Source organism: Phycodurus eques, chromosome 10 (assembly GCF_024500275.1).
Source record: "Phycodurus eques isolate BA_2022a chromosome 10, UOR_Pequ_1.1, whole genome shotgun sequence".
Lineage (NCBI taxonomy): Eukaryota > Metazoa > Chordata > Actinopteri > Syngnathiformes > Syngnathidae > Phycodurus > Phycodurus eques.
Window position 1 is genome coordinate 18,977,573 of NC_084534.1, and position 13,743 is coordinate 18,991,315.

A 13,743-nucleotide genomic window follows, 5' to 3' on the forward strand; every position below is an offset into this window, starting at 1 on the left:
CATTTTACAAAATTTCAGGAAATCATTTTGCCATAATTTTGTGAAAATAAAATCAGAATTTCTGAGAAAAAATTGTCATGTGAGAAAAAAAGTTGTCATGTTGCAAAATTGTAAAAAAAAAAAAAAAAAAAAAAAAAAAGTAGTTGCTAAATTTGTTAAAAAGCCACATTTTACAAAATTTGTACAAACCAATAATTTTGCTAAGATCATACCACATCGAACCCCCCCAAAAAAAATTGTTTACAAGACAAAAGTTGTAATGGTATGAGGAAAATGTTGTAATGTTACAAAATTGCCAAACAATTACATTTACAAAACATTTTTTTAAATGCTACATTTACATTTTTTTTACACATTACAGTTTTTCAAAAAAAATAATTTAGAATATGAAAATATTTCTAATTTATCAAGAACGATGTAATGTTTTGAGGAAAAAGGTTGTACATTTACAAGAATTAGGTCACTCATAAATAGTTTTTACAAAATTGTAAAAAATAACATTTTACAAAATCTAATGAATGTAAATGAAAAACAAAGAGTTTAGTCATAATATTACAAAAAATAAAATCAGGATTGTTGAAGAAAAATTATGTATATCTACTAGAATGAAATAATGTTACAATATTATATTAAAAAAAGTTACAAAATGTATCCATAATTGAACATTTTACAAAATGTTGCAAAAATTCTTCCTCAGCTCTATGAACCCCGACACCTACCATTTATGTTTTCCTAAACATTCTACTCCACTATGGTCCATTCCGGCACCGTATTGACCATTGTTTGTTTTGTTTGTTCGTAGCTGCCGTGGACTACCTCGCTAAGAACGTGAGTTTGTCCACCCAGAGGAGGATGAAGTTGGGCGACCACTCGGCCGTGCTGGGACTGCTGCAGGTAGAGACGGGTCAGGCCTACTGAAGCTGCACGCGGGCGGCCAACACCTCCATGTTCCGTCTGCTGCGGACCCCCGAGCACCACGCGCTGGTGGACCAAACACTTTGGAGCCACTTTGACTTTGATGTTGATAGTAGTTAACAATATCATTTCAACTACTTTCTCTCTTTTTTTCATATTGTTAATATTATTGTTGCTGTATGATTGTTGTTAATATGTTGTTGTTTGATTCCATGAGGAGGAGGATTGTTTTTTTTTTTCTTTTCTTTTTTCTTTTTTTTGTTTTTTTTCCTCCCAAGCTGCTCTTCTCACTGAGCTCAATTTTTTTTTTTTTTTGTGTGTGTGGGGGTGCGGAGAAGCAATTTGACCTTCCCGCTTTCAATCCATCTTGACATTCCAAAAGCACTTGGCCACTCTGTGGGAAGTCTGGCTGGAGGGAATCTGGAGGGAATTTTAAGCAGTGTTTTGGCGGCCAATAGAACCCCCCAAAACCCACGTCCCCCCCAAACCTCCATCCCATCCTTAGCCGCAGTCCATTGGGAAGGGGGGCTTTGTTTGGGGAAAAACGGATTGGGGAAATTAATGTATTTGGTTTGGAAATATGGAAGCCAGACTACATTAGGCTAAATCCCGTCTGCCACTGTGCAAAGCAGATTAAATCACACAAATATTTAAAAATTTCGCACCTTCACTTGGCCCCACACAAAACAAGCATTCCTTCCAAAACATTCCCCCCCTCAAAAAAAAAAAAAAAAAAAACCCTATTAAAAAGCATTCCACCACTTTACTACTAAAAAGTACACAAGGGAAACGACATCACTTTAGGACAACAATTTACAAAAATAGTCATCATTTTACAAGACAAAAGATTTGATTTACGAGAATAAAAGACAGAAGTCGTAGTTTTACAAAAGTTATGACAGAAAAAAGTTACATTTTAGAATAAATCAAGTGGATTATTACGGGGAAAATAGATTTAATCTCACAAAATTTCACTTATAATTTTATGAGAATTAAGTTTTACAAAAATAAAATTGTAATTTTATGAGAAAACACTGCGATTGAAGAGAATAAAGTTGCGGTACTTTGAAAAAAGACGTTTTTGCAAAATTAAGTTGTAATTTTATGAAAAAATATAACATGAATTAAGAAACCTACATTTACAGACAAATAAAATCACAATTTACAAGTTGTAATTTAAGAAAACATTCTGCTTTTATCACTGCAATTTTTTTCTTGTAAAACTCAGAATTAATTCTCCATATATTATTATATTTTTATTATTGCTATTTGTTTGTTCTCACAAAATTACAGTTGACTCAAGTAAAACTGTTACCAGAAAATTTATAATTTACAAGAATTGTTAAAATATTACAAGAAAAATGTCTAAAACTTATGAGAATAGTCATAATTATCTAAAAATTAAATTTCAACATGGGTAAAAAATATATACATTTACAAGAATCGAAAAAATCCATTTAGGAGAAAAAAAAAATATTTTCTTGAATTATGACTTTTTTGTCTGTAAACTTCAGAATTTATTCCATACAACTTGATCCTCATTAAAGAAAACAACTTTACAAGAAAAACGTTATTCGAAAAAATATTACAAAAGTAAACAAAATTTAGAAAAATGAGATCTTGATTTATGATTTTTTTTATTTGTAGTGCACAAGAATAAAGTTGAATAAAGGAAGAAATATTTTGGGGGGTGTAATAGTTGTAATATTATGAAAATATACTTTTAATGGGAAAAAAGTTGGAATATTACAAGAAAAAAGATATAATTTTACAAATGTAAAATTGCAACATTTTTAGAAAGAATTGGAATATTAAAAAAAAAAAATGATGTCCTTTCACAAAAGAAAAAGTCAAAATTTTTTGGGGATAAAAAATCCATAGTACAAGCTCTTAGAATGAAAAGTCTGCCCATTTTATCGTTGAATGTTCATACTTAAAGATGTACAAATAATAAAGAAAAGTATTCATCTGACATGATCAGGACCACCTGTTTCCCCTCATATGTCATTTTCTTTCTTTTTTTGGGGTTCAACCTTTCAAATGTGTACAGTCTCTGTTTGTTTCTAAAGAGTATGTTTTATACTAAAACAAAACTTTACCTTCCACCATGACCGTCTGTTGGCTTTCTGTTGGTTTTGTTGGACTTTGTATTTAATTGCGTTTGAATCCCGCTTAGGGATGGAGAATGTGCAAACACTTTGGAATGACTTCCCCTGGAGATGAGGTCCAAATGACAGGACCAAAAAGTGTTCTGTATGGACCCCGACGGGAACGCTCGGATCGGCCGGATCTTTTAACGTGCGGTCCAGACAGGACTGGACCATTTTCATGTTTACACGCGCTTCCACTCAACAACTAAAACAACAACAACAACAAAAACCCTGTGTGGCGTTGGATTCGTGCACACTGAATCACCTGCTTCTCCTGTGAACTTGTGAATACTTTGAAGAAAAAGAAAAATGACAAGAAAAAAAGGAATTAGCGTCATCTTTAGTGTATCAAACTCATTTGTAACTCTCAATAAACATTTGGATATTGAAAGCGTCTTACCCCCCCACCCGATGAGCTGAATTAACCTATTTAGTTGCTTTTTGAGTTCCTCCTCTTTCTGTTCGGCATGTGTGTGTGTGTGTATATATATTATCATGGTATAATTTATTCTACTCTATGAATATTAGACTAGTGGGAAAACTTGTATTGGTATTTACTACCTTCAGCCTGTGGGTGTGTTTACTGTAACACTGGCGTAACTGTTATCAAATAAAGATCCCAATTCAAATCAAATGTTGCAAAATGTTTGATTTTTGTTTGAGTTAAAAGAATAAAATGATAATTTTTTTTAAAGTAAATGCACTTCATAATTTTGTATATTTATCTTGTGTAATTGCTACATTTATGATCAAATTTAAGGAGGCACCTGTTTGACAGACTTGGCTGGAGGGAATAACATCATAATAGACGGTGCTGCTATTATAATGAGTGAAACGTGACACGTGGGCCCGGCGATATGGCCTAAAATTCATATGGTATATAAAGTGAATCCCTTACAGTAACGGACCGGTATATACAGTATCGTGATATAAACCTAAGTGTAAAACTATAATGGAAGTATTTCTGAATCTGTTTTACAGTCCCATGGCATAGCTAAACTGGCAGGAACTGTAAAACAAAAACAAAGATATACTGTCATGTAATGTGTGATTTATTGTGCAGATCTCAAAACTCTCAATTTAAACTCAGCACTGTGGTGCAAAACAGCCCAAACGAACACTAATATTAATATTTAATATACTGACATAGTTTTGAGGCTGTATGCGGAAGCATACTGATTCATTTCTGTTTTTTGTTCGTGTGCGCTTACTGTGCCGCTGTTGCATTATTTTCTCTGAAGAAACTTTAACTAATTTACCTGGTAATTTTATGTTCATACTGTAATTTATTATTCTCTGCTGTAATTCAACCAGAATTCTGCTGAAAGTGAACTGCACCACCCGAGCACTTTTTCTGGTGTTTCGCTAGTTTCACGTTAGCTTAGCGGTTAGCATGGCTTCTCCGTCTTCTCCTGTTCTCTCTTCTTGCCCGGTGTGTTGCCTGATTAGCTACTCTTTGTCGTTCTTTAGTCATGTGGTCTCCTTTTTCCGCCAGGTGAAAGGTAATCGTCTCCCGCTCTACTTAAAAAAAAGATTTTTTTTTCTTTTTTTGTATCGAGATGACTCAACTTTAGTCATCACAATACTTGTCAAAAGTGTAACTTGTTCGCCACAATGGAGGGAGGATTCATGACTTAGGAGGAGCTGTGATAGGATAGCATTTAGCCGCGATAGCTAGCCAGCAGCAGCAGCAGCAGCCTGTATCAGGTGTGGAGCAGCAGCGTTCCCTCGGTAGTTTTCGATGATGGATGATTGTTCAACGTGGATGAATGTGAATTGTGTGAGGCTTCTATAGCATTAGCACGTGTGAACGGCAGCCGCGCAGCACATAGCACCGCTAAGCGAAGCACAGGCTGGGCAAAATGAAGAGCGAGGAGGAGAACGTTTCAGATCGTGTAAACTTTATCCCAAGGGAAAATATTGAGACACATTGCGTATTCTATTTTGGAGCTTGTGGATGAGCCGAGGCTGACTTGGAGCCAGTCAGTCACAAAGTATGACGTAAGTCCTTTTCGACTCTGCATCTCCGTGCTTTTCCGGATGTACCTGTTACGTACTGTCCCAAGTTTGAACACAATGTTACACAGCGTGGGCACATAGGATTTCTACGCTCTCAGGGCGAGTTAAATAAAACAGTGCCTCTTCTGCGGTTGCTGGCTTACCCCGAATGATCATTGTCCGTTTTATTTCACATTCCTCAGTATTATATTTGTTACCCTTCCCAAAACAAAGCGCAAAACCTCTTAAATACGGGATACGAGTTCAGAATGTTTAGTGTGCAAAACCACGGCGACGACAAGCCCGGCCGGCTGCCGTCTTGCTCGCTGTCCCTAATCAAGTGGCCGGCCTCACAGATGAAAAACGGCTTGCTACTTGAAATCACCACGAAAGGTGGAAATAACCAGATAATGTTGTGTTGATGTGCAGGAAGTCCTCGAGTTACGACGTAATGGACCTACGACGTTTCGACTTTACGACGTCCGTGCCTCGTCCGCCATTTTGTCCCAGCATCATAGTGTTTCTGCTTAGCTAGTGCATAGTGCTTTTCTGTGTTTGTGCGCCGGAAGTAGCTTTGCCTTTTTCACCCTCCTTTTTTCACACTCTCAGCAGTAATGGTAACTACAGCATCTTATTTTTTTATTTTAATGTATTTTAGTTTCTTTATACAAAGTGTTAACCTTTCCTGCTACGGTCACCTGACCGTGGTCGGGAGACGCAGGGGTTAACTCCCTTCTCTCGTTGCACAGGTGAGCTGGGTGGCAGCAACAATAAAGGCACGAAGCACCGATTTGCTGCTTATTGGCTTTATTAGCTCCTCTGCACATTCAACGTCAACGGGTCCTCCGTTAATCGCTACTCTTCCCCGGTCACCGTCACTACACTTGGCCCTGTACACACTCACACCTGCGCGCACTCCTTCCTCCTTCGCAGTCCCCCCCGTTGACTACAGCGAACAGCAACATGTATTTGATTGACAGGTGAAGTCTCGTCTTCAGTGGAAATAAATTAAATTATCCTTATCTGAATTGTAATTTTGCAAGGGAAAACAATATTGTAATACTGCAAGACAAAAGATCACAAATTGTACATTTAAGTGAATGATTTTTTTTCACAAGGAAAAACAGGTTATTGAAATTTGTTATACTGCATGAATGAAGTCCGAGTGATTATTTTAAAATAAAATGAAGTTGGAATTTTACAAAAATAAAATAATAATTTTATGAGACAAAAGTTAGGAAAAAATACAAACATAATGTAACGGGGGAAATATAATATTATATTCAAAAAGACGTCATGAGAAATTTCATCACTTTATGAAAATAAAGTTTTGATTATGCCAGAGTAGGTGGTAATATTTTAAAAAAGAGAAATATGTAAACAAAGCCACTATTTTACAAAATTAAAATAATAACACATTCAATGTTACTATATTTATAAGTGTAAAATATTTTACATAAATTATGTCAGAATTTTATGATTTTTCATGATCATTATCAACAGCAACAACAACAATAATAATAATAAAATGGGAGAGTATATACTTCAACATGAAGTCAGAATTTTAAAAGAATAAAATAATACTTTTATGGAAAAAGTAAAGTTGTTTTGAGAAAAATATGCAAATTTTAAAAAATGGGAGTTGCAGTTTTATGAACATGAAACAAATTTTTTTTTAATGAGGTTGAAGTCACAGTTTTAAGAAAATAAAATTGTAATCTTACATGCAAAAAGTTCAGATTTATAAGAATTGAAAGTGATCATTTTACCCAAATAAAATTGCAGAAGTTGTTATGCACATGAATTTGTGAGAATGAATTCATAACTTATCAACCGTATACTATGGGGAAAAGACAATTTAAGTTTTACATTCTGTTTGTTTAACAGTCATTGTTCTTTATTTCCTGACAACGGAAGTGACTCCTGTAAATTAGTGAGGACTTGGAAATAAGTGCACCGCGCCACACACTGCGTTTTGGTGTGCACTCAAGAACATCGTCCGCGGTGACTTGCAGCTGTAGGAAGTTAGTCAGCATGTAACCACAAGAATGTTGTCTACAAATCTGCCCGCTATGCTGTCAATGCGACACATCTTATGTTGCATGTCGAACATCTGCGCTTACTTAGTGTTTATTTCATCGCCACCGCTGCTTGTCGCCTGTCTCACATATTATCCTTTAAGAGCTCTTAGCTATACGTTATCTAATTATCATGATTAGAATCGTGTGTTGATTACTCAAAACGACAAATCAGGTTACGATTGCCGGATGAGAGATACTTATATAGCAAGAAATAATTCAAAGTGTATTATTGTTCATTTGCAATTTAATGGAAGTGAGCAAAGGCAATCACAAGAATGAACAACACTTTATGTGGGATGAGAAATCTAATACAGGAAATACGTATCAAAATAAACCTACATTATTTTACTCATCAACTGAAATGAATTTACTCCATTCATTTATATTGTCTTAGTGTTTCCAAAATGTATTTCATTATTTTTTTCTCACTGATTGGCCAGGTGAAAACTTTGAATTCTGAACTGCCACAAATATGGTTCCTACCACGACAAAAGGTGAAATGTCTCTTCATTATTTAAGGACCTTTATTTGGTCACTTCAACTTGAAATAAATCATCTTGATTTAAGTTTTAATTTTATGAAAATGCAATCATAATGTTTCCCCAAAAAGTTAAATAACAATAAATATTTTTAATAGAATGAAGTCATGATAAAAAAATATAAAACAAAATTTAAATAGCACAATTATTATTTTTATTTTATTTTAGCAGTATGGTGAGCAAAAGGTTAGCATGTCTCCCCCACAGTTTTGTAGTTAAGAGTTTGAATCTCAAGTCAAGCACATGGTCTCCATGATTTTCTCCAGGTACTCCGGTTTCTTGTGAGTGTGAATGGTTGTTTGTCTATTGTCTGTGTGCGCCTGTCAAGCGCAACTGTCAAACTAAACATAAATCAAAGACAATTATGTTGTGTATTTAACCAAATATAACTTGGCCTTATGAAAGTCCACCAGTTTAATGCTAACACAGAATACAAATGCAGTAGACAAGCTAACAAAACTAGCGTCTATCTCGCTGAAGTTAAAGCTTTAAGCAACGGCTATTTGAACACAAATGGTTCAGCAGCGCATTTAGACAGATAATATTATAGTACTCATAGGGATGTTTTCTTAATACTTTGCAAAATACAATTAATATTACTGCAACTTACTGACTTTAGTGTGACTGTCTTCTTTGTGTATTTATTATGTCTGTATTATACAGACCGCTGGTGGCCAGGTCACACACACCAGAAGAAGCAGCACAATAAATTACTGGAAAGAATTAAATCACGATGCAGAAACTGTTTGAAAGTTTACGTTCTACGAATTCAACTAATTCAACTGGTAAGGCACAACTGTACTTTATACAGGTGTGAATGTGAGTGTCAATGGTTGTGGCCAGCGTTGGCTGGCAACCAGTCCAGGGTGTAGCTGAAAAGTCATCTGAGATAGGCTCCAGCTCACCCGTGAACTTCATGAGGACAAGCGCTATAAAAAAAAAAAATAATAATACGTGGATGGAAGTCCAAAGCAGATGTTGAAATTTGGCCTTGAGTATGTGACGTGCATTGTTTGTCGACTGTGTCAGCCTTCATCTCTTCCCCTCAAAGTTAGTGTCGTGCCTGAGCAGATTAGACGAGGCGTCCCTGGAGTTTCGTCCCCCCCCCCACCACCGCCTGTCACTCCGAGTGGACGAGGTGGCGGCTCAGGCGTCACCGTGCTGGAGAGCTTTGGCCCGCCGCCCGCTTTGATCCAATAATTGATTGACTACAGGAGCCAAGGATCAACAAGAGCCCATTTCCCCTCGCCTCTCTTCTAGGGAGGTTTTAGATAAAAGTGCCCAGGCATCCTGACTCCTCCTCTACTGCTTTGACGCGGACATGCGGCCATTGAAGAAGGGAGGGGATGTGGTATAGAGGGGGGGGGGGGGGGGGGGGGGGGGGGGTTCAGTGCCACGGTAGCTTAGCCGTGGGCTGTGTCCTCAGGTCCGGGGGCCCCGTGCGCTGCCCCTGACGGTAATGGGTTTGTTTACATCACAGGGATGGGGGGAAAAAAAGAGGTCCTGAGCCTCGGAGGAAGAGGCCAGGAGGGTTCTATCGCTCAAAGACTCAGGCCGGTCATAGTCACTCACTGAAATGATCCGTGCAGTGCGAGGTGTGATTCTCATCTCATTTTGGGGCCCCTGAACCTGGACCCGCTTGATAAGTAACCTGCCGCCTGCTGAACAGCCACAAATCACCCAGGGAGGAAGCGGGACCACGTCTGGATGGAGAAACATGAAGCCAAAAAAATAGCACTGTGAAAAAGTATTAGCTCACTACTACTGCTGTTGTTTTGCAGTGGTGCATTGAGATACATGTTTCATTTGTCCTTTGCACATGCTCGTAACTCAAAACACATATCTCAACTAATAATGTTTGTTATACTTTATAAAAGCATACAATAATTACATACATACATCCATTTTCTGAGGCGCTTATCCTCACAAGGGTCGCGGGAGTGCTGGAGTCTATTCCAGCTATCATCGGGCAGGAGGCGGGGTACACCCTGAACTGGTTGCCAGCCAATCGCAGGGCACAATAATTACATAATTAAACAGAATTAAAAATAATTAAATGTTTTTTTTTTTTGTCACACTTTCTCCTTCATTTGTGCTGCTCATTCTGGTGTGTGCACCCTGGCCACCTGGAGCAAGTATAAGAGAAACATACGGATATACTGCATTGGAGGCTCAGCTCCTCTCTCGCCTTCTCAGTAAGGCAGTAATATTAGTTGTTCTTTGCAGAGGATAAAGAATATATGACTGAGTATTGTAATACGGTTTGTATACATGTGTTGCAGCACTGTTTGTGCTCAGATATCTGTTGCTTAGAGGGTGACAACACTGCCACATAGATCCTAATTGTTAGCCCATGTGCCTATGGAGTTTCCCATTTTATGTTAGCATTCAGGTAGTGGAGGCGATACGGTTGCTTTAAATACAGAATGTGAAATTCTCTTTATTTTGTTTAGTTTGGTAGTAACCTTCAGCTGAGAGGCAAAAAAAAACAGCTTGAAGCCTCTTTTTGAAGAATATTTACTAATGTTATCTGCCAAACTGCCTCTTATTGTGAAGGGAGTTAAGACACCTGCCACCATACAGCGCTCGTATCTCAAGTTTGCGTTCGCAAGTAAAAGCAAAAATAAATTAAAAATTGGCCGATCGACGGCTCGTATTCCCAAAAATATGTTAATAATAGTATTTCTGGGGACACAGGAAATTTTAGTTCTTAGCACTTGTAATCCCAGGAATTTTAAATTAGTTCTGCAGGTTCCTAGACCTCTCAAAAGTACTACCTCACTAGCAGGGTCGTCTTTTGGTCCTGATATTTGACACCGGAACTCAATTTAGACAATAGGGCCAAACGCACGATGATCGTCCTAAAGTTCCTCATTCCAGAGTAAAGTTGCCATACCTCAAAATGAACATTAAAATATGGCTTTAATGGAACTTAATGGATTTATAATAGTAGAAACTAGGAAATTCCCTGCTAACTAACAAATCTAAAACTTTAGCTCAGTGACACATTGATATATTCTTATTTCAAAGAAAAGTGTTTCTGGTTTGGCCCAGACGGACCTATCATATTTGATGATTCTCTTCTTATTTCCAGAGTGTGTGTCCTCAGAAAGAGAGTCTGGAGCCGTGTGCAGGTATGCTAAGAAATGATTAAGAGATGCTCCGGGGGTCTTGGTTTTATTCTCCGAGATTACGTGTCGCGGGGAGCAAAAAAAAAAAAAAAAAAAGCTCCCAGCTGTCGCCATGAAAGCACTTACAGTATAATAATCCCCCACAAATCCTGTAATTATGCCAGCATATGCCATGTACCTGAGCCTCAGCTTTGTGCTCGTCACCTCCGAGGATCCCGTGCAGACGCGCATATATATATCTGCTTGCTTCTCGTTTGCATACGGCCAAGCAAATCTTATTTCGGGAAACGTTCGGGCTGTTTTGAATTTCAAGGTTAACCCTCTCGAGTATTACATATAGATAATCTGTCATGTTAAAAAAAAAAAAAAGAAAAAAGATGGAGCTTTAGAGTGAGGCATTGTCGCAGATTAATGCCATTTCATTTCACATATAGACTTTTGTCGTGATGATGCTTAACTTGTATGGAATTTGGGAGATTTTATATGACAAAAAGACTCAATGGACACTATTAGGTTTTAAATATTAGAGTAGATTAAGAAACAGCTGTTATTATAATGCAAATTGGCAGTGGGACAAAGTTTAAATATTGCAATACAGTATCGATACACCAATATCATGACTGACATACGGATCTACTATTTTGATGCCAAATCTGTCTGTTTTGTTTCGACTTTGGAATTTGTTTTTCTCTGTGCTAAAAACAAAGAGACAAATCTTTAAAAAAAATTGGTCAAAATAATGACATTGCAATAAGTGTCGATACATCAATATCAGCTATTGATACTGTCGCTGACTGATATCATATGGATTTACATTTTTGATGGTATATTTATATCAGCAATATTTATAGCTGTTGCATTTTGTTAAAAACCATTGTCTTAACCATAACAATTATATTATATTTATATTATTATATTTATAAATTATATTATAATTGTCAAAATAGTGATATTGCAATTCAGTATCTATATATCAACACCGGATGTCAATACTGTGGTTGTGTGATGTCAAAGTAAATGTGCAACTATCGGATACCTGTTGTTTTGTGTTGGTCTTTTTACATAAAATACTGCAAAATTAGTTTTTTCCCCTCCACCCTAATTTTTTTTTTAAATTGATAGCGTATAAAAGTAACATATAATAAATATTGTGACACAGTATCAGTACATCAATATCAGATATTCATACTTTCACAGTCTGACATCAAAGATTAAATCCTGGAATGTGTACTTTTCTTGAGACTTGTCAATTTCAATTAAATTTGTGAAAAATATAATAAACCACAGTTTAAATTTGAAAATGCCTTATATAGCGGATGCAGTGTGTAGTCGGCCAGTCGTGACGTTCTGTCCACTCTGGCTACACTTGAAAGAGAGCAATAAAATGCATGTTTGGAGGTCCATCAATTAAAAAAGGGTCATTCCTCCCCTGCTCTAGATCAGCACTCCCCAACCTTTTTAGCGCCACGGACATGTTTCTCCTAGGCATATTTTGAAAGGCATAGAAACATCATAAAACCAAATGATCATATAATGACTCTTCATTACGGTATGCCATTACAATAAATTTAGTTGTTGTAATTAGTGCCAGACCTGCGCTCTTGAACAAGCCGGTCCCATCTCAGTGTAATCTTTTTCTCTTTCAGAAAACTAAAAAGGCTTGTCTTTTAATGCCATCCGGCATCATGTTTGAAGTGGAAATCACTCTTCGAAGTTGTAGGTCAGCATCGTAAACAAACAATGAAAAAAATCAGCTAGCGCCGATCTTCTCCGACAAAAAAATATCACAGCTAAAATGCTGTAATAGCTGACTCACAGCACCTCTTTGATCAACTTTGTTCAGTCTCTACATATATTGGATAGCTTTCTGGAAGTCTCATTTACAATGTTATTAGTATGTGTGGCGAATATTGTAACTGCATTCAAACTTAAAGTGCAATATGATGTTTCATCTTCCAGGGGAGCTAGACTTAACTAAAGCCTCTGAAGCGCGTATAAAGAGGAAAAGTGCTTAAGTCGATGAGAGAATACTGGTACACCGAAGAGCAGATTTGACAGGCAATGCCCACCTTTTAGGGTCGCTCCATCCAGATCGTGTCTCTGGCTTGAAGGTGCTAAAGTACAGACTTAAGTGGATTGGTGGCGGACTGGTTAGCACATCTGCCTCACAGTTCTGAGGACGGGTTCAAATCCCTGCCCTCCCTGTGTGGAGTTTGCTAGTTTCCCCGTGCCTGTGTGGGTTTTCTCTGAGTACTCCGGTTTCCTCCCACATCCCAAAAACATGCGTGGTAGGTTGATTGAAGACTCTAAATTTCCCGTAGGTGTAATGTGAGTGCGAATGATCGTTTGTTCAATGTGCCCTGCTATTGGCTGGTGACCAGTTCAGGGTGTATCCCTCCTCTCGCCCGAAGATAGCTGGGATAGGCTCCAGCACGCCCGCGACCCTAGTGAGGATAAGAGGTATAGAAAGTGGATGGATGGATGTGTATTGGCAAAGTTTTGACTATGAATAATAAAAAACAAAAATGATTTAAAGAGGCACCTCCATGCTTGGACCCTTGTAAAAGCTCAGAAGGAAACATGCGTTTGACTGTGCAGGTGTACTTAATTTGATGGCCTGTAGTTGTGTTCCATATAAGCACACGAAAGTGGAAAGGAAAGAAGGGTCGGCGATGAAAAATCCAAGTAAAGTTGTAAATCTAGGAAATCAGCGCAATGATAAAAATCGCTTTGTGAAGCCCGGGCGACCGCATTTACATTACAAATTGCAGCCTCTGTGCTGTCAAACTAATTAATATTAATAACCCAAATGGAAATGAGCGCGCCAGTGAGTGAGTTGGGCGCATTCAGTCAGGAGATTCGCATGTATAAGCCCTTTCTCAGGAGAAGTGGGCTCCAAACAGCCGTGACGGCGGGGCACAGAGCGCCA

General features: G+C 37.6%; 1 protein-coding gene across 2 annotated transcripts in view; it reads left to right on the top strand.

The window, feature by feature from the left end:
- Positions 1-1,080, top strand: part of pax7a (paired box 7a) — a 72,310-nt gene extending 71,230 nt beyond the window's left edge. For both annotated transcript variants that reach the window (XM_061687087.1, XM_061687088.1), the window contains exon 9: positions 803-1,080. In XM_061687087.1, coding sequence (XP_061543071.1) covers positions 803-918 — 116 coding nt within the window. In that variant the 3' untranslated portion in view covers positions 919-1,080. The remainder of the gene's footprint in view (positions 1-802) is intronic.
- The last annotated feature ends 12,663 nt before the right edge of the window (positions 1,081-13,743 follow it).